Here is a 21680-nt window from a genome sequence, read left to right on the forward strand (position 1 = left end):
AGGAGAAATGAACATTCTTTTAAGCTTCATCCAGAATATTGTCCAGAAAAGTTGTGTCAGTGGGTTTTACACAGGCACAGTGAACTGATAGTTCAACTACAATCTTTTTTTTTAAAAAAAACAAACATATATATATATATATATTCGCACAAATTACAACATCACTGAATATTTACACAGAATTAAATCATAATATAATAATTTTTTAAAATACAATTAAATAATGAATCAGAATTTACAGAAAAAACAGAGCACTATTCTACATTTTAATCACTAAAAACATTGCAAATATTCAAATTCTACAATGGTATTTCTTTAATTTGTTGGTATAAAGTGTCTTATTTTTGTTCAACTCCAGCTCCCATCTTTATAAGGAACTACAAAGAATGGTGAATAACTAAACTCAAGCAAGAACCGTAACACGGAGCAAGATCTGTTGACCTGGACTCTGTTGAGTTGGCATTATATCTCCACCAGATTGCCCATGGCTGCTATCACAGTCAGCGGTCTACCTTTTTTAATTAGCTTTTCCCTGTTAGTCTGTCAGGTGAATATATTAAATATTTAATAAGGGATTTGGGGTGAATTTGCAGGACAGATAGGCCTGAGGCCAAAGGCCAGCTGATTAGATTTTGCTGGATCTGACACTTCTTTAGCCCTAACTCTGAGCCAGAGCAAAATAGAAACCTGGTTCACAATCCAAAGTGAAATATTTTGAAACTTGGAAAAGTAATTTCATGTGAACCAAACGTGAAAGACAGCCGTGCAGTGAAGGGTTTTACCGGCACTAGTTTTCTATAGAGCTGAACATGTAGGCTACTTTTAGATAATTGGATGCACTCAAACTCAGTAAACCATGAGCTGTGGCAGTGGAGTCATGAGTGTAACCTCTGTGCCATCTGTAAGGAAGCCATGTCTGTCAGCTTATGTCACGCCGTTGGAAGGAAGTTTATTAATATCCATACAACCCATGTAATGTGACGCCACCAGGGAGACTGCTCTTACTCAGGCTGGACTTATGTTTTCATGAATGGGATTCCGTAAGACCTTTAAACCTTGTGACTGATGCCGGGTGAGGCCACCACCCAGGAAAAAATAAAGCTCTCAGACATCATGTGGGTCGGGTATATTTATTTTCTCAAGTCGTGTACAGTGCAAAATAGACCTCCGTGTAACAAAATAGCCACAACTATATTGAAAACAACAATGCTATCCAAATGTAAAGCAGTAAGCCGAGAAACACTGCAGTTACAGAAGCTCGTGAAACTATGAAAAAATTCAGTATTCATGAAGGAAACTCAGAGTGAGTGACACATGAATCAAATCAGACAGTATTCTATACTAATGCAAGTAATGGGAATTCCATTTCTATTGTACGATTGATCCAACAGACACTGACAACATTTGCAGTCCAGCGGCACATTTTCTGTTTTCTTGTGCATATGCAGAAATAAAAATTGTCAGGCATTGCTAATGAAGGTTGAGGCTTCAGAAAAAACTTCCAATACGTTTCAGAAACTCAACAGGTTTTAAGAAACAGGAGTTGCACTTTCTGGCACCTACGGTCAACTGCAATCTAAACGCATGCAATGGCTACACCACCTCTAGACACGGAGGTACTGAAAATGGTAAGCGATGCTATCAATCCTCCTGAATGACATCACCATAAATAATGAACATTAAAATGACATATATTTCGGCTATCAAATATACGATGCTCTTTCAAAATAGAGTAGACTTTCTACAAAGCTAGTACAAATGGATTTAAGAAATATCTCTCCCATAGTACTATATGTCACATCTATATACATGAAATACAAAGAATCCACATAAACAACATAAATTATATATTTGTGCTTCTATGTTTTTCTAGCATGCCGTTTTCAGTTCTAAAAGATTTTTCACCAAGAAAATAACATATATCACAAATGTAAACAGAGTCCTGCCATAGATACATAAGTTTTTCCTAACTGATGCTTAGCCTAACTCGTTCTGACACTTTCTTATTTACATATTTTGGACCCATAACTGCGTCTGTAATGCCTTCGGAAATAGCTGTGCTCGCTCATTTCACTGCATCAGTGTTATAATCTGTCAATATCTGGATATCAACTGGTAGTAATCAGACCTGCAGGGGTTTTTCCCCCCATAAAGCATGTAGTAGGTAAAGTTGAAGGTCGACATTCTCACACTGTGTACCTTGAACAATCTGCAGTCGTCTAAAAAAATCACTAACAAAACACTCAAAAGCCAGTTTAAAGCCTTACAGAGGAAAACGAACATGAATTCCTTCACAATGACATTAGCATTAGCTTAAAGTATACGAAACAATGACTACATAGACCCTCCCCACCAGGATTTGCTCCTAACGCTGCTTCATTATGTTGGTACATAACAAGAAATCATATTGTTGGGGTATTTCAAAGTGAAGTGGCTCTGCATTAACCTCCTGGTGTGTTGGTTCATTGATAAATTAAGGAGAATGTGAAGAGGGGCTGACCACAATCAGCCTTCTCGTGCTTGCAGACCACAGGGCTTTGTAATGCAGGCTGTCTAATATCTAATTTAAGGGCAAAATAACACAATAATAGATATGATAGACTGCTAATTCATGAAGACTTGTTAACTTTTGTTCATGCATATATTGCATTGTTTTTTTGGCGGGTGGGTGGGGCATCAGTAATTGATTGTTAACAATTCTTTCTGCTATGTACACTTTTGGGGGTTTCAGCGCATTACTCCAAATCAAACGCTTGTCCTTATGATCAGAGACACCTATTAACAACAGTTTAAATAGCAAATAAATAAATAATGGTTAAATAAACTAAAACCAATTTAGTACATCCTACTGAAAAACATAATTTGTCACATAGTTAAAAGAGAAAGAAAAATCATATTCACTGACACAGAAGAGGAATGACACAGCACTAGCATACATTTAAAGGACAGTCCTTGTGCGCACTGTCTGCAGGTCAGCTCATTGTCGTCTTCAGCCTTGAGTGATGCCGGGCGCATCTTTCTCAGCCTGTGCGTGCATGTAGTACCGTCTCGTTAGAGATAAAGGTTTCCCCGTAGGTGTTTCTACTACAAAGTTGTCACTTCTATCACATTTAGATCATTCCGGGTGACTCGATATAGACATGGCAGGAGACGTGAGGGCTGGTCTGAAGCAGACGTCCGTCCCGTGCGGTTGTTACCCATCCAGTCAGAATCGGACGAGAGCTCTCAATAAGCTAGTCATCACTAGAAGCACAGCTGTGGCTGCAGTGATAGTCACAATGGAGCTCCAACCTACCTCACTCCCCTGAGGGAAGACACGAAAAGAAGAGTGTCAGGAGTCAGCAGAGGTTACCTGTCACCAATAGATACAAACTAGATGTCTTATAGAAAGAACAGTTCCACGTTTTGGGAAATGGGCACAATTGCTTCTCTCAGAGATTGAGATGAGAAGATTGTTGCTGATTTAATGTCAGTGCAAACAAATCAGGGGGTAATTGGTTAGGGAAACACCAACTCACACCTCCAAAGCTCACTTTTTACAAACCACATTTTAAAATAAATACTAATTTAAGCTAAATATCATTTGGCTGTAGTTTCACATTTGACACAAATAAATGGTAACAATCTTCTCATTTAAATCTTGGCAAGAAAGCGGTAAATCATATTTCCCAATAAAATGGTTGAGCTTTTTCTTTACATTATTCATTCAGTGAAGCTCAAAGATTTCTTGTTTTTCAGTTTTGCCAAACTGCCCACCCGTCCCATGTTGACCTTTCATAAATGGTGCACAGACGGCAGTGGTTCATATTATCTGTTTTTCAGTGTGTTTCAGATTTTAAAGGCCGTATTTGGAATTTCTTCAGTTTATATTCTCCCATAACAACTAAACACAAAGATTCCTGACAAATAAAGGATTAGTTCACCAAAATAACAGAAAAACATATTTACTTCTGACTGTATGGACTAAAAGCACTAGGCTATCAACACTTTACATCTACAGGAGCTGCTCGGCCATGGAAACCCATCCCATGAAGCTCCTGGTGCAGTTTATGTGCTGACATTAATGCCAGAGGAGGTTTGGAGCTCTGCAGTTATTGAGTCAGCAGAGTGTTGTTGACCCTGCTCTGTAACTTTACATATCTAACAGTAGACGCTCTTTAGATTGGCCCATTTTTTCACAAATGTTTGTAAAGCCAGACTGCATTGCTCGATTTGCTTTGCAATGGAACTGAAAACACCTGATTCCCAACATAACGAGGTGTGGACATGCTTGTATTCTTTGAATTTCATCTTTGATACCTCCAAAGATCATTCGTCAGCTGTGTGGTTTATTAGCCATGCACTATCATTCCGTGGACTGTTGTTATATTACACAATTTATGAATAAAGGAGAGTAGTTTTAAGTAGTTTTTCGAGCCCTGCCATCTTTAGTACAGTGGCTAAGACGGACAGCGCCATTTCACCTAATCACTTTTTATGTAGTACTCCTTGCAAGTTCGTTTTAATTTCAAGATCCCAAATATCCAAATATATATATTTACACATGACCATTTAACATTTGTACATGTTTATTTTTATCACCTCATTTTCATTATGTCTTTTTCCTCCTCCACCATTGCACTTTCTCCTCCCTTATTTCCACATCTTGCTCTTCCTCTTCCTTCTCTCAGCTGAAGTCAGGACTCTAACACATAAAAACCTGCTTATTTATTATTGACCCAATTACGTATTGTCAGCAAATTAGACATGCAACCCTCCCATCTCCAGACAGCTCACAGCGAGCCAGCTAAACACTTTGAAACTCCAGGATTTCAAAGCTGACCTTGAAAGAAATTTCATGAAACTATAATGAGTAAGATATCATATGAAAGGGCATGGAGAGAGCTGTACAACATGTTTCATTTTTTCAATGACGGCTTAATGTTTTGCAAATGACACGCCGCAAGAATATATCTTAAAAAAAGTTTTTACAGCTTAAAAGCCAAAGATTTCAGCCAGTTCTGCTCCAGTCATCTGGGTAAAGATGATAAAATGCACAATTTTAATATGTAATGCTTCCTTGTCTGAGGTCAAACATCAGAGTTGTTGTTATAAAAGCAGGCTGATGTCAGCATGTTGTAATAAGACATCATAAAACCTTAAAGTTTTAGTATAGCCCTTGCATTCTGGGGGAGGGGGGATTACGCTCTTGTTTTTCTTTCGTTTAGCATATTATTGAATTTTTTTTTTGTTGTGTAATTTAGGTGAACTAATCCATAGCATATTTTGCGAGAACCATAAGTAGCATTACGCTTCAGACAGATATAAGCTCCTCCCATACCTTGCTCTCTGGGACGCCAGCTCCGACAACCAGCACCAGACCACAGCCACAATTACAATCATTCCTATGAAGGGGATGGAGAGAACAGCGTGCTCAGACGGATGGATGAATCTCTGAGGAGGGAACAGAAACAAACACAAGGACCATGGCAATGAAGGGGATGAATGAATGATGGAGCGAGGTAGCCAAATAATAAAACAAACAGATAAGGATGTGTGACAACGGCACAAATGGACCACCACTACACTACACAAATCACTCAATTCTAAGTGTGAAATGGCCTGTGGCTGTGATATACGGGGGGAAGGACTGTGATGGAGTGATATTTCCTATTAAACAAACAATGCATAACTTTACGGTGACATAAACATCAACTCAGTGTGAGTATGCGTGAGCAGTCCCGTGTGGCATTTCCTGGCTGCGTGTGATATCATGCTAGCAAAAGAAAAGAAAAAGAAGGAAAGGCACGCAGGATGGACTTAGCATATGAAGGTGTATTAGTCTCTCTATCCTCATTTTGAAGTTAATTTGTTCGTAAGTCGTAAGAAATTTGTCGTCAAACAGGCTGAGAGGTCATGGACATTCAGAGAACAAGGACAGCATCAGAGACAGGCACGGGTAGACAGTTTGACACGATGTGGAGACATCTCATCATGGCTGTTGCAGACAAAACACAGTTCTGTTTTCACTGGATGATTTCAACCATCGCAAGAATATGATCCAAATTCTGAGGTTTTGTTTAGATTTTTCACTGAGTTTTTATGCGCTCTTTTTAAAACTTGATAATACTCGACTTTCAGAGTAGCGACTGTCTTTGCATGGCAATGCAGGTGAAAGCACAGACTGTTCTACCGTCAGTGCATTCTAATTCCTCGGGAGCTTTGCAATGGAAATCACAACCTATGCTTTCATTCAGTGGCACCTGGAAGGCTGAGAGGTCATGAAAAATACATTGAACTGAGAAGTTATAACTCATAGTTCAATGTACAAACCATGCTGGATGCTTTCAAGTACTTATTATGGAAGAATAGTTGCGCTTTAAATGAATATGGCATGAATTGTGTTCACTTTCATTTCATTTCATTTAGATTTTTCATATGTAACTTTATTAGAAGGAAGAGAAACCAGTCTGGTATTAAATAAAAAGTCTAAACAAGAAAAAAAAAGCAGTTTAATTACATTTACTGTTTTAAAAAGATCTCAAGTCTGCTTATATGCTTCAGTGGTATAAAGTGCATTAGCTCCAAGGCGCCTGAATGCGTTTTATTAGAGATTTTGTGTTTTTGTCAAACAACAGTATTTAAGCATTGCTCTAACTGAGCAGTCAGGACACAGACACAGTGGGGGGAACGTTCCCCAGCCCAAAGCACACAGTAAATACTGATATGGGCTGACAGGCCAGGTCAGCTCATATCAACACATGTATCGCTGCAGTATGGGACACATAAAAAAGTGGGCTCAACAGACACAGGATACAGTGAGGACCAATGTGAGGTTCGTTATGTGTTAGTAGATAGTGTGACTGCAAACAACAACAACAAAAACAACTTTACATTTTCTTCATTGTGTAACTGGAATATTGCTTTTAGAATAAATTCATATCATTTAAAAACAAGTTCAGAAAGCGATGATAAATATCTACTAAATATATTATCAGTAATCGCAGAAAGCTGTACAGCTTTTCAATCAGTTGCTCTGCTGATGCCGGCGCTATACTTTTATTATAGTTTGTCCCGTGATGGGCTTGAGCTCTGCGGTTCCTCACCTGCGTCCCCCCCGACAGCTTCTCCAGCTCTGCCTTGCAGCGCTGCAGCTCCTCCTCCATCTCTGCCCTCTCCCTCTGACTGCTGTCATACAGTACCTGCAACTCCTGCAGCTCCATCTTCAGACCCTCACACTGGAGGACACAGAGGCCAAAAGAATCAGAAGAATAACGTGTACCAAATCTGTGCCACTTTCTAGCAAAGCAGGGCACTGTACCTCTCTCTGAACTTGTGAGGCCTTCTCCTCAGCCTGTTTCAGCTGGTCTCTCAGCGAGAAGATCTCCCCGATCCCTCCGGTCCAGCTCGTCGGCGTCATCGGCTTCCCATCGAATGAGATGTTCTTCTGGATGGAGGCGTCCACCAGACGACAGTTCTCAGACTGGGCCATGGTCATGTAGCTCTCTGTCATGACCTCATCTGAGCCGGTCTCCATCTCCTTTCCCTCTGTGCCCTCCCCCGCGTCTTCCTCTTTCAGCGACAGGTAGACACTAGAGCTGCGAGATCAAAAAGCGGCTCCAAATTAACCGGCTTCTACCATTTTTTTTATTTCTTATTGTAAAAACGGGAGGATGGGAAGATGTGTTAACCCTTAGAAGAAATGTTGATATCAAATGGTGACACTGTTTTGTCAACCTGCTTTTCAGCTACACATACATTTAAACCTGAAGTTAAAATATTTACACCCTATAGCACAGTAACAACTATTCTTTTCAATTTCCCAGTAAATGGCCAGACAATATTGGCAAATGCTCATCACATAGAACAACCTTACCATTCAAAGGCATTCTTAATTCTTAATTGCTTATGTGTAATCCCTCATATCATGCTACAATTTTACTGAAGTGCTTAAACAGGTGGTCGGTGCTGTGATGGGAGCTAGTGATACTAGAGGGTATCCCCTCCAGCTGATCCAGTGAGCACAGCTGACGAGCGAGCAGTCGTTGACCTCTCACCATGTCCTCTGTCTTTGCAGCAGCTGCAGCCTCTCGGAGAGCCGTCTGTTGTCCTCCTTCAGGGTCTGACACTCCTCCTTCAACATACGGCACTCCTCCTTTAGCAGGTCGACGTCACCTGTCGGAGCAAGAAGGCCACAGATGAGGATGTTTAAAACGACATTGTATACTCCTACACATCTTTATAGTACAGACAGTGTAAAACGTAAATTTTAGTCATCCGCTCTCTTGTCAGAGCACGAGAAGCTTTGGAACAATCTCATATCTGTCTGCTGAAGATGAAGCGACAGCCAGCAGCTGGTTAGCTTAGCCTGAATTGGCAGCAGGATGACACATCCATGCCAGCTCTGTCTCACTGGTATCAAAATCCGACTGGCAGTTCCTTTAAGGCTTACAAATGTTTTAGTAAGTGCAAGAACTGAAGCAGAAAAGCCATTTCCACCAATAATGTTTGTGCATTTTGGGTGATGTTCCCCCCACCCTCGGTCCCACCCAGCTCCAGACCCCAGCGGTGACATCATGCGCTGGAAGTGTGGGTCCCTCCCTGTCGTGACCTCATGTCCCTGGTATTCTGAATATACACACACATGTCACTCCCTTTTCAACTCCCAGCAATCCTATTTTGTAGCATTTACTGAACCCGCCAATGACAGATGTTCTTGACTGCAGTTTACTAACATGCTGTGAGGGAACGAGACCATCCTCGTGCAAAGACTGATCACAGGCTTTTTGTGCTAAACTTAAAAGCTTGAAGAAAGAAGAAAACTTTATTTTTAAGCTTGTGAAGATGTTTTCACCTCTAATCCAAGAGGCTTCAGTAAGAGTCCCAGGTATTTAACCCCTACTGGGGGTTGTTCCTGTGAGAGGTGGTCATTGACCTTCTCATGTCCTACGTCACATGAGTTAAGATGGAGAAAAAAGGTGGATTTAATGCCTAGTAGGGTTAAATTCACAAACTTAAAGATGACCAGTCGCCTTTTTTTCTCAAGTTTGTAAGACTACAATGACTTGGGTAACTAAGAACCTAATAAGACCACACGTGATGCAACGTCACTTCTTCTCTGACTGCATCTGCCCCTCCCCCTTCCTCATCCCTCACCCTCTCTCCTCTCGGCCTCCCTGCGCTGGCTCTTCATGCTGATTTCGGCCCTGAGCGTGGTTATCTCCAGCTCGTACTCCTGGGTTTCTTCACTTAGGCGCTGGAGCTCGGCCCGCCGGCGACACAGCTCTTCCTGCAGTGAGGCGATGTCGTTCTCCCTCTCCGCCGCTGCCTCCTCCGCGGCCTGCTGGAGCAGGAGCACCTCCTCCTGAGCCGTGCGCAGCTCCTCCTGGGCCTCGGCCAGCTCGCTCTCCTTCTCCTCCTCCAGGCTGTACATCTCCTCCTGCACAGAGCGCAGCTGGGCTGTGGCAAGCGGGGGAAGAGGAAGAGGAGGAGGAGGAGAACGTTAGGTTTTCTTTATGGCAGATGTGTGGGTGAGACTGCAGCGTCAGTATGGGTGTATATGTATGATCTCACCTGAGGCTTTGCAGTAGTGGGCCTGTGTGTGTTTGTGTGTGTAGGTGGTTGGTGTGCACTTGCATACGCCTGTGTGTGTGTGTCTGTGCGGGTGCTGTTTGAAAGAGGAGCTGATGTAACTGATGGTAACTGGCATGCTTTTTATTCAGGGTCAGGTTGGGATTATTAGTTTAGTCATTTCAGGAATGGAGAGTTCTCTCCACCTCGCAACTTTAAAAAAAAAATTTTCCCTTCTGATTTTCTTTGTCTGTCTTTGAGAACAAAACTTCTGAATAAGTGGTAGCATGAAACAGAAGTCAAGCTAATAAATTAGCAGCTTAAAGATCAAAATCTGCAGAGACCTTAAGCACTGAGGGATGTAAAACTTTTGATTTTTTTAATCCAAGGGGAAAAAATGACACAAAATGTTATTTTAGAGATCTTTAGGCATATTGTGTTGATACCTTGCAGATTCTGGATCTGCCGTGTGAATGCCTCAGCCTGATGGGCACTTGCCAGACGCTCATCCTCCAACAGACCTGGAGAGGAGAGACGGGGAGTCAGGAGTGGGTAGTGAGATAAGAGGGAAAAAGTGCAGCAGGCCAAAAGAAGAAAGATGACAACTTGATAAGCTGTTCAACCTTGAGGCATGACTGGATGACACAAGCAGCTTTGTATGTCTGCTTCTGTTAAAAGCAATGAACAGTACGTGAGCAGACCATCAATATTACTTAGCAGGATTTTTCTTTCTGGTATGCGAGTTCCTAATGATCCTTTTCATTGGAAAAGTCTCTTCTAAACTTAACAGATAGCAGTAGAAAAATAACACAGAGTGTTTTGGCTGCCAGTTTCACAGCTTTTGGTTTGCTGCTATTTTTGAATTTCTGTTTATTTTTGGTCCCTATCAGTATGTCTCATGCCAAATGTTTTCTGCCACATACTTCAGGCAGATTCACTGATGGCTTTTATATAGCAGCAAGAGGAGCTAGAAGGATAGCGAGAGCGTATTCTTAAATCAAATCATATGTCCATTCAATTCAGTTTTATTTACATGGCACCAAACCACAACAATTGGCTCAAGGTGCTTTAAATTCTAAGGTCAAGGCCCTAAAATAATAGAGATAAAACTCCAAAAATCAGACGACCCCCTATGAGCAAGCACATGGTGACAGTGGGGATGAAAAACTCCCTTTTAACAGGAAGAAACCTCCCTTATGTTAATTGGGTTAATTACCCATGGGGTAATGTAAGCTGAATGGTGAGATGTCTCTATGTGTTAGGCCTGCGACAGACTGGCGATCTGTCCAGGGTGTACCCGGCCTCTCGCCCTATGGTAGCTGGGATAGGCTCCATCCAATCCACAATAAAGATAATGGAAGATAATGGATCGATGGCTAAATTATAAACACTTAGAGTGACTTAAGATACTTGTAAAAAAACATGCACACACACAAAGTACTTTCACAAGTACAATTTAATTGTAAAAAATGTTTTTTTTTATCAGTATTTGGTGCGCCTTTCATTAGTACAACTTCTTCTATACATTTTTGGAAACAAGTGGGTTGCTCCAAGTGTTTTGGAAAAGTTGCCACATTCCTTAATTGCTTGTGTCTCTTTGTGTAATCCCAGGGTGACTCCATGTTGCTAAGATCAGGGTCTCTGTGGGGGCTGTACCATCTGCTGGAGGACGCCTTAGCCTTCTTGTGGCTTGTGTACTTAATGGCAGTGAGTTATCTACAGATCAAATTTCAGATCAAATGCCTCCTTCGTTGTGTTGTGTCCTGCATAAGAACCTAAACATGTAAAGTGCCTGTTATGCCCACTGACTTCAGGCTGCTGCTTGGAAGAGTGTTTCAGGTCTATCTGCGGCACCCCTCCAGGCGCCTGATCACCAACACCTGCGGTCTGTAATATGAAGCAAGATCAACAGACCCGGGGTATATTTTCATACCCCAACGTTTGGGTTCCTGCTATGCAGTCACGCAAAAGGTGGCTATCAACCCTGAGTTTTCCAATCTATTCACATAAAAAGGCATTGGCAGAAGGTGACCGGTCTGCTGGCAGCACGCAGGAATATTTTACAAAATAAGAGCAAACTATAAAATTAGAAAACTCATCATACACACCAAATGCACAGTTGCTGCAGCCAAAGGAGAGGTGTGTGAGTGTGTGTGATAGGAAAAGTGCTGTACTAGCATGTGTATGCGCTTTAAGTGATTTGGTGGTCAGCAAGACTGGAAAAGCGTGAGACGGCCTGAATAAAATCTATTTAAAGCCGGGAGGAAAGTTGGAAAAAATGTGCACGTAAGATCTGACTAAAAATACGTCTGAATTCACGCGCTGCCTAAATGTGAGTAGCTGCTTCTTTTCTGTATAAGCCAGTTTTAGCCTTACTATTTAAGCAGCAACCCGGTTGCATTAAATGGTGTGAGAGTAAATATAAACACATAATTCAACCTGGTAAGTAGGCTTGCTTGCAAATTTTATATAAGGTCAACGAGTACAAGTTTGAAAATAGGGTAGGTAGGTATAGCGTAAGTTGCCTGGCAATATACTTCATTATGAATGATCCTTGTAATACAGAAAACTCAGTTAAACCCTGAAATTATTTACTGACTCTTATTCCTGCCTGATAGTGCTGGTCTCTGAAGTCCATGTGATTATCACTGGGGCTGGATAACTGTCATTTGTCACTGGAGATTTTGAGACATTGTCTGTCTGTTTTTTGATCACCTGCTGCTTCACTGTTTCGCTTTCCTTATGTCCTGTTCAGTGACTGAAAGAAGTCTTTGATTCAATTTAGCTTTAACAATATAACATGTTTTGTGTTTAAACAGGGAGCTTAGCATTGTGACATTTTGTTCGGTTAAACTATCATACCAAATGGAAAAGACTGTGATAAGCCAACTTTAAGCTTGAAATGAGGAGCAAGCCAGTCACTGGCTAAAGCTAAGATAAGGGCTGGCCTCTTCTTAGAGGGTTGGGGTCACTTAGGTCTCATCTATCTGCACTGGGCCTCTCTCAGCGGAGGGTGACTTCTTAAAAAAGACAGATAACCACTGACTACACAGGAAGCCCTCCATAACAGGCCATTGTGCCATTTCACCAAACTCACCAGTCGCTTCCCAGAATGTTCTTACCAAGCTCATGAAATTCATAAACAATCTACTTGCTAAACATCAGCTGTTCAGTATCACCTCACAGTGCCACTTCCATGGCTGTAGAATCTCACTTTTTTATTTTCATAATGTTTAAGCTACAGTTAGTAGATTGTTATCAATATTATTTATAACTTTTTCCATTTTAAATTTGGTTTTTAACGCCCTCAGATTAATCCATTCATCAAGCTACATCATTACTGGTGTGGGGGTAGAAACTCGAAACCGAGACAACCGCATCTGCATGCATCAGCTGCCAACGCACCGAACAGCTGACTGTTCCCAGAGGGTCTCGACCAATACTGAATTCTGGTTGAGGTCTAGGACACTCCGTCTAGAAACTTCCCGCAGTGTGAGCGCAGTTGTCTGAGGAATGGTTCCCCCCGCTGCCAGACAAACTGCTGAGCTCACCATGCTATGTCTCTAAGAATGACACACTGTTAAATGCACACACTCATAAACGCACACACACACTGAGCTCAGTGTAACCTCATACCCAAGGCCTTAGTCACTGCTAGTGTCTCTGAGCATTATGCTCATCATTTCTAAGGTATGAGCTTATGCTCTTTTTAATGACTATGAGCAACAGACTGTCTGTAACCACATATAAACAGTTCGCCTTCTATATATGTATCTAACAAAATTTCACAAGGATGCCTCAGGTACAAAGTTAAGAGAGGGTTTTTTCTACTGATCAGTGTAGAAATAGGGGAAAAAATAGTGCAAACATTTATGTAAAAGTACTCTGAAGAAAATTCAGGCTGAGATTGTAACAGGAATTTTATAATCATGTGTCTTACAGCACAAATGGAGTTTTTTTCACAGCGAGGGAAAGGCCAAAAACAAGGTTAGTAAAAAATGTTAGGTAGCGTTTTTAGCTCACAGAAAATTTAGCCGCAATTAAATGAAAGGGTTTTTTTCTTTTTCAACTTTGCTTGTTGGTCTTAGCTATTTCCATTATTTTTCTTTTCCACTCACTGAATATGCATGTGTTGGAAATGTAACGAATGAAAGCCCAGGGTTATTGCTTTTGTAAATGCGATTTAGGAGCGGCGCTGGCAAACAATTTGCAGATTTGAAAAATGATGGTTAATTGCAAAATGTAGATTCATTTCTAAGCAAAGCGCTTGGTGTAGCATTGCTTTTTGCAAAGCTGTCCCAGAATTAAAAGAAGGAAAAATTATATTATGAAGAGAAATCGGCGAAAGAGGCCCAGCTATTTGTGTTTTATTACCTACGTGTGTTCAAATGTGACGTGCTTTTTATTCAGCTTTTGTTACCGATTCCAGTTGTGACTGAACATGACAGATAGAAATGTTAGAACGGGGACTAGCATGGCAGTCAGCATATTCTATAAATGCCAGAAAAAAATGTTACAGAATTAATGCATGTTGATGGATGATTAGTGCATTTGCATTAATTTTTATGGGAGATGATTTAATGTTAATGTTAATAAATTAATAGTTAAAGGTATTAAATAATGAACATACATATTACAGTTAAGGGATACAGTCCTAGAGGTATTCAAGGCTAGAGTTCTCACCTTGCAGCTCGTGGAAGCTCTCCTGATGTTTGTTGGAGGTCTCTCTGGCCTCCTCCAGCTCCAGCAGCAGCTGCAGCACCTGCGCCCTGAGCTCCTCCAGCTCCTGCTCCTCAGTCAGCGACTCTTGCTCCTTCTTTCTCTTCTCCTCCCCTTCACCTTCCTCCTCTTTCAGTTTCTTTTCTTCCCCCTCTTCCTCCTGAGATCTCTCCTGGTCCATCTCCTCTTTCTCGTTGTTCTCCTCCAGGACTCCTCGCTCCTTGGCGGTTATCTCGTTGTCCATGTTGGGGCTGCTCTCGGCTTTCAGATCACAGGGGTCATCTGGTAGAGAGATGGCAGACATTACGAGAAGGAAAAGGGATGGAGAGCCTTACAGGTGACAAACCCATCTGTCATCGCCTAAAAACTCAGTCACGCTTGGCTGCAGAGCAAATGGTCTCTTCTCCCCCGAATCAACAGCACCATCTTGTGATTAAAGTGGCACTGACTTCTTTGTACATCACATCCTGTTCACTCTGATTTAAGCGTAGCTGTTCAATCCCACAATATAACTGAAAAATCCTCTTTTGTGATTAACTCTAAGACACAATCCTTTTTCTTGAGTGATTCCACCGATTAAAGGAAGAAAATCACACGTGCCTTAAAATGTCAGAATTTTGTAATAAGCAGATGTTAATGTAGCAGCATTCACACGCAACATATTTCTCTTTATTCGCTGCATTTCAAGCTTTGTGTGTTTATGGCACACGCATCCTTGTATCCGCACTGTGGATTTAAATGTTTGGCCAGCAGGTGGAGCAGGTTAGCTGACACAATGCGGAAACAGAAGTGGGGAGGTGAAGCAATCGCTATGACTCACCACTCAGCAATGCACCTCAAAGTCCACAACAACAGAGCTACCACTCATAGTAAGAGAGATGTGACACACAGCTCTTTCACGTGATCTTGTGTCACATTTTTACCTTCTTCTTAAAAGATTTCGCTCAGTAATAAGCTCAGGCCCAATCAGAAGCTCTAAAACCAAAAATGAGACATTATATATGAGGCAGACCAATAAGAGTGAACTTGATTTTGCATTACAGCTCTTTGTCTCGCTGCAGCTACTGAGACAAAGTCAGAGCAGTTCAGAAGAGAAGTCATCCCCTTCAGCAGTTTTTCTTGCATTACACACACACAAACACACACTGACCTAATATCCTTTCACTCTCACTTCTCAACAGCATGCCCTCCTGGGTCAAGTCCTTCTCAGAAATAAATCAATATGTAGTACTGCGCATTCATGTCTGAGTGGTCTCCAAGTGGCCAAAAATTGCTGTTTGTACTCAGAAAGCAATGTGAGGATGGGAGAGGGGGAATGGTGTTCACTGAGGGACAGAAGATGGAGAGACGTGATGAGAAAAAAGAAGAAGGCTGCAGCAGGGGACGGAATAAAGCATTAACTAAAGATCTACCCTAATTAAGAGCGATGCTCACCGGTGTAATCTCGGCTCTGGGGATGCTTCCGGTTCTTGTGCTAATTATTTTTTCTTTCTTTTTCTCTGCTCGCTAGATGTAACCGTGTACATCACAGCATATTTTATCATGCATCTGTGACAGCCTTATTCCTTCCTGTCTCATAATGATGTTAATTTAAACAATGCGGCCCCTGAGAGGCATGCGAGAGGTTTCATGAGCGCAGGGCTATTTTGTCATTAAACTTTGATGCTGGTGTAACGAGTTAGTCATAAAGAAAGAGAGAGACGGAGCTCTGTGGCGGGGAGTTTTAGCCGGAGCTGCTTGTATAGCCAGGGGCGGCTAAAGGCCATCAAGAGACAAAAGGCTTCCCACTGAATATCACTCACATCCAAATCTCTTACAGGATATGTTGAGCTCATGGTGGGCAACTCCAAAAGGCTTTGGATCAAGTGTTTTCTTTTGTAAATGTCTATTCTGTATAGACGGTCATTATTGTCCTCACTTTAAAAAAAACACTTTTTAGGTATATTTAGGAGAAAGAGTCTGGCTTTGCATGATGCATCGTGTGCAAACCTTTACCACCACCTTTCACCTTTCTACTCATCGTATCGCTCTTAAAAGAAGCTTAATCTTCTCACCTTGTGGGTGAATATCGAGCACATTGTGCAGCCAAATCAGCTGCAGTGACACCTGTGCTCACTCCACTGTGCTTGATTTTTTCTTTTAGTCATGCTGGGATTGCATTAGACATGGACGCCGCGCGCATACAAGAGCAGGCGACGGACAGCGGTGTCATCTCAGGAGCAGTGCAACAGCCCCGGGGAGAGGACGCCTTTTATCTATGCACAACACATTCTTTCATAATCACACTGCAGCACAGCACTCTGAGTATGTTGGTATACACACTGTGCCACTTTAGAAGAGAGGCAACAGGCAGAGCCAAGTAGTCTTTGTCAGCATCTCAGAAAGGCTGCCTGAGATTTAATTCAAACATTTAATGTGTCAACACCAGCCTTTTTGTTTTGCTTCTGATTTGGCGTTCTGCGATGGAGCGTGGAGCATAATGAAAATTGCACTTTGCAAAATTGAAGAGCAGAGCGGGGATTTTTAGCCAGCAGAGGGGTGGGTGAGGGACGGGCTCGCAGAGAACAGCGCTTCCATCGAGCAGTGAAATTTGAAGCTCAGCTTCGCAGACTAATTAAGTAGACAGGAATTTACTGGGAAAAACAGCATTTATGCGCTCACTTTTTTTGTTACAGTCTTTATCTTTAATGATACCGCTTCATGCAATCAGGTGTAATATAATAGGAAATGTGGAGCAAAGTGCTTTCGAGAGAATAGTCTCTCCCTATTGCTGCTAGTTAAATGAATTGACTGCTAGTTAGGTAGTTAGGAACATCTGGAGTCAAATCAGCCAATAAAAGAAACGACTGCTCGCTGAAAGGCGGCGCTGGAGGAGGCTGTCTACGGGTGTCGTGTCCTGGGTGTGTTGTGACTGAGCAAACAGGTGTGTGCTGCGGTGTCAGTGGTTCATTTGTGCATATGCCCCAAGAGTTTGCATTTGCATATGAATACACGCCAAGAGTGACCACTTCTCTTTGGTTTTGCATGTGTGTAAATACATAGAATATGAGCACGCATACATGTGTAGTGAGATCCCCACTTCTGATGAGTCTATATACACAACATACTGTATTTATGATCATATATGTCTGTGATCTGCTCTGTGTGTGTGTGTGTGTGTGTGTGTGTGTGTGTGTGTGTGTGTGTGTGTGTGTGTGTGTGTGTGTGTGTGTGTGTGACGGATGTACGTGTAGGAGGCCATGCATAATGCACAACACCCCCTCCTACCCCAGCTTTGAAATCAGCCCTGCTCTGATGTTGTAGCTTTTTCCCTGCACTGGCACACTTCCTCAGCAACACATAATACAGAGGAGGGAGGGGGAGCTGAAATAACAAGGAGCCACCGTAGGAGCATATGTGAAAGGGAGACAGGGGAAAAAACAATTAGAGACACACAAGGAAGGAGAAAGATTTACGACGTTAACCCCACGCATCTCCACATCCACCATGCACCCTTGGTCAGCACACCAACAACCCAGAGCTTCAACATATAGAGAATCACCATGGTGATAAAGCTGTATTTTGGTCCACTGCTTTGCTTTCCATAGAAACCTTTCCTTTACCCCCCCAGAGAAGAGTCTGTGCAACTGTATCAGGTGCACTGTCACGAAGCCCACACGGTGAGGTCACCATCATATGAGATGCACTGCTTTCAAGCTGCGTGGAGACTCACCGGCTCCAGATGAGCACCAAGCGACAGAGGTGGAGGTCTCGTGAGGTTAAAGTGAGTTTATCTCTTTCCCTCGCTCTCTCTCTGTACTGCACTTCAGAGGCTGAAAAGTCCAGGGAGAGTGAGGAACAACAGCAGCAGGAGAAGAAAAGAAAGTTGAAGCGACTTAATCGGCCGTTCTGTTATTTAAATGGAAAATTCGTATTTGCGCTTTCAAAGGGGAATAAGGGAAAGTGGGTCAATGGAATAGAAAAGCATCGCAGGATGTGCTATAATTTGGCCTCATTAGATGAGCACGCACAAAATCTGTGTCAGTGTGTGCACGCTGTAGGTGATTTATTCAGGGAATGTGTGTTATTTGGGGGGGTTTTCAATACGAATCTGTGGTGGTGCAGTGTGTGCGTAAGCTTGTTGCATAGCTATTCCATTAAGGGATATGAATAGCATCAGAAGAAGAACGCAGGAAAACAAGTCATGCAGTTATAACCCATTTCATCACAAATTAACCCTCCCCCCAAACCACCACCCCCAGCAAAGCAATCACTATGGAAAGCTTTTTTTTTATCACTTAGGTCTTATTTTAAAAAATAGGGGATACCACAGCTCACTGTGTAGCTGCCAAAATTCAAAAAAGATAAATCCAGAGCGCGAGGAAGGGTGCGCTAATGATAGGTTGACAATGCCAAGCATTTCTGCGAGGGAAACAAAAAGTTAAAGCCATGGGGGCGGGAGGGGGGCTGAAGGAAGGAGCTGCGGGAGTTCGTGAACCTTCTCCATTCACTTGAAAGTTTTAAGAATTTTTCCATTATATAGCCGAGTAAGAATAAAGAACACATGGCACACTCGGTTTAGCCAGGGACCTGCAGAGTGCCTTAAGAGCCCTTTTTTCCCCCTATTTTTTTAAATGAAGCACTTAAGTCTGGTGGGAGAGACCAGAGAAGTGGGTGGGGGGAACATGTGACAGTGAGAAACAGGGATCAGGGATGCTTGAGGACAGAAAAGCATGCGAGATTTGTTTTCGTTTGTTGTTCTTGGCTTTTTGGTTTTTTGGTTTTCTCAAAGGTCTAAGCAGCTCCCACATCTACAAAGTTTGTCCAAGGCAGCAACTTTGCTGTTTATTAGTTCCGGAGAGCTGAGAGAAATTCTGTTTGTGTACCTTTGGGGAGTATCACTGCTGATGTGAATTTTTGCAGCATGAGGGCACAACACTGGAGAGAAGATGAGGGAATGGAGGGAAAGAACAGGAGAGAAATGCTGCGTGGGCTGACGCGCTGGCAGGTGCAAAAGGTTTGTGTGTCTGTGCGTGCGTGCGTGTGTGTGTGTGTGTGTGTGTGTGTGTGTGTGTGTGTGTGTGTGTGTGTGTGTGTGTGTGTGTGTGTGTGTGTTGGAGGGTGTGTGGGCGCTGAAGAGAGCAAAGGATTCCATCTGAAAGAGGGGGACGAGATACTGAGTGGGAAAAGCTGAGAGAAGGATGGAGAGAGAAGTGTTCGGCAGCTCGTGCAAGTGGGAGGGAGGGAGGAACAATATGGTGGCCAGTGGCGGCATCGTATGCAGACACCTTGTAAATGTCAGATGTGCCTGTGATCTTGCTCGGCGGCAGCATGTGTTTGCACAGGAGCATCTGCAATCTCTGTTAGTAGATGTGGCAAGGCAGCGTAGAATTAATCCTCAGCAAAAGTGCAAAAACCAGAGAAATGCTGCTGATTTTTAATAAAATTGCTTTTTTGAAGAACCCAGACTTATGCTGAGAGTTAGGGCTGACCTCAGCCAGGGCACAATAAATGCACTTAAATCCCTTTAGATCCCCCAAAGGTACATAATTCAAAACTATATCACTTATCAACTCAGCTCAATCCACTTTCTAGTTCTTTTTATGCTCCAGAAGTCAGCCCTGACACCACCATAAGCTCAATGTTGGCCATCACGAGCACTGAATTCCCAGCTTTAAAAACATGCCTCAGGTTGTGATGAAAGGAAAACAATAAAAGAGTCCCTGGAGTTAAGAGGCTAGATAACAGGAACAAGCTTGTTAGGTAAGGAAGGATTTCTCCTGAGACAGCATCCGCGTTACGGCGATCAGGCTTCAGCACAACAAATGTAATAAACAAAACTGCTCACAAATGCAAGTGGTTCGATAAGTCTACGGGCATCTATGGCGAGCATATTAAAAGAAATGAGCCACCCAGTCCTTGCTCCTGAAAGTTCACTTTTAGGACATTAACAGAGGAAAAGGAAACATGACTCTGAGCAAACTGCTGACCTGTGTATGTGTCTGTTTCTCCGAGCCCCTCCACACCAATAAACATCCTCCTTCCAGCGTCCACACACACACACAGGGCCACTCTATCTGCAAAACACATACTCCTTCCTCATTGTGAATCATGGAAAGAGAGAGAGAAATACCACACATTTTCTCTGCATAGTTGAACAGTACTAATTCTATCTGAGGCGAAAACATAAAATAAAGATGCATTGTGTTCGCTGTCATGCAGCAACTTTCAGTGGAATGAAGTTACCAAGCAAGCCTAAGTGAAGCTGCTCATCTGCTCCAAGCCACTATGTGCACTAAAACGACGTCTCATTCCTCCGCAGATGATAATCTGTGTAAAACATGAGAGAGATTCAATCTTTAACAAAAATAACACCCAGCTCTGCATGACTCCAGATTCCATCAGTTCTCCATCGGGATAACATATGCAACAAATTCAACAGTGCTAAACGCTAGGCCTAAATTATTTCCTGCCTTTGGCTGCCAGCAAATCGTTACCTGGCAGCGTGTCGCCTCCATCAAACGTCCACAGATGCCGTATCTTACCGTGCTGTCCACTCACTCACTCACTCACTCAGTCTGTCAGCTCGACTGCAGCTCTTTAGAAACACGCTCCCACAGTAAACACCTCGACACCAGACCACCCTTCTCCCGTTCCACATCCTGCCCACTTTACATCACTCACTTTTAGAGAGCATGCTCTTTCTTTGAAAAAAAGAAAAGAGAGAGAGAGATAAACATTAACCATCTACCTTTTCCCCGGCTGATCGCTGTCTATATAATCTGTAGTGCAAAACACAGCCACACGGCTGTATCCAGCTACGCGGAGTCGCAGATGAACACACACTGACAACACAGCAGCACACAGACCTGTGGAGTCCAAAGCCTCCTCTATGAGTGGAGGTAAACGCAGTCCATCCATAGCCCCCCTGTCGCTGCTGCGAAGAGGGAGAGACGGAGGAAGAGTGGGCGAGAGAGGGTCAGAGGGTCCGCACGCCCACCTCAGCTGCCGCTGCTGCTGCGCGGAGAGGAGAGGAGGGAGACAAACACACGGAAAGTACTGATCGCGTGTCAAGTACTCGTACAGCACGCGCGCGCGCGCAGGCTTCGAATCTCACAAACTTGGCACACGCAAACACACGCGCGCATGCACACACAAACCGCCCGTACCTCGGGAGAGTTTGGGAAAAATCCGGGGAGCTGAAGGCTGGGCTCTGGAGCGTGGGAGAGATGCCGAGAGGGAAGAAGAGGGGAGGAGCGGAGCGCAGGGAAAGATGCTGTTTTCCAGATGGCAAGCTCCGTCTCCCTGCCCTCTCTCTCTCTCTCTCTGTCTTTCACATGCTCTCTCTCCCTTCAGGCTCTGTTTACTATGTTTGCACTCCTTTTTTTTCTGCACCATCCTTCTCACCAATGCCTCCACTTGTGCCCCTTTTG

The 21680-nt window shown here is 42.9% G+C and overlaps 1 protein-coding gene across 1 annotated transcript; it reads right to left on the bottom strand.

Moving 5' to 3' along the window:
- Positions 1–1114: 1114 nt before the first annotated feature.
- Positions 1115–21526, bottom strand: LOC120729992 (coiled-coil domain-containing protein 136-like). Its single transcript, XM_040026047.1, has 10 exons — positions 21417–21526; positions 21117–21264; positions 14233–14550; positions 9996–10070; positions 9136–9438; positions 8037–8154; positions 7301–7577; positions 7086–7217; positions 5321–5433; positions 1115–3304 (listed from the first exon to the last, which is right to left on the bottom strand). Exons 2-10 carry the CDS (start codon positions 21166–21168, stop codon positions 3292–3294), a joined length of 1401 nt encoding a protein of 466 aa, XP_039881981.1. The 5' UTR covers positions 21169–21264; positions 21417–21526; the 3' UTR covers positions 1115–3291.
- Between the last annotated feature and the right edge of the window lie 154 nt (positions 21527–21680).

This window comes from Simochromis diagramma, unplaced genomic scaffold, assembly GCF_900408965.1.
Source record: "Simochromis diagramma unplaced genomic scaffold, fSimDia1.1 OVJJ01000293.1, whole genome shotgun sequence".
Classification (NCBI taxonomy): domain Eukaryota; kingdom Metazoa; phylum Chordata; class Actinopteri; order Cichliformes; family Cichlidae; genus Simochromis; species Simochromis diagramma.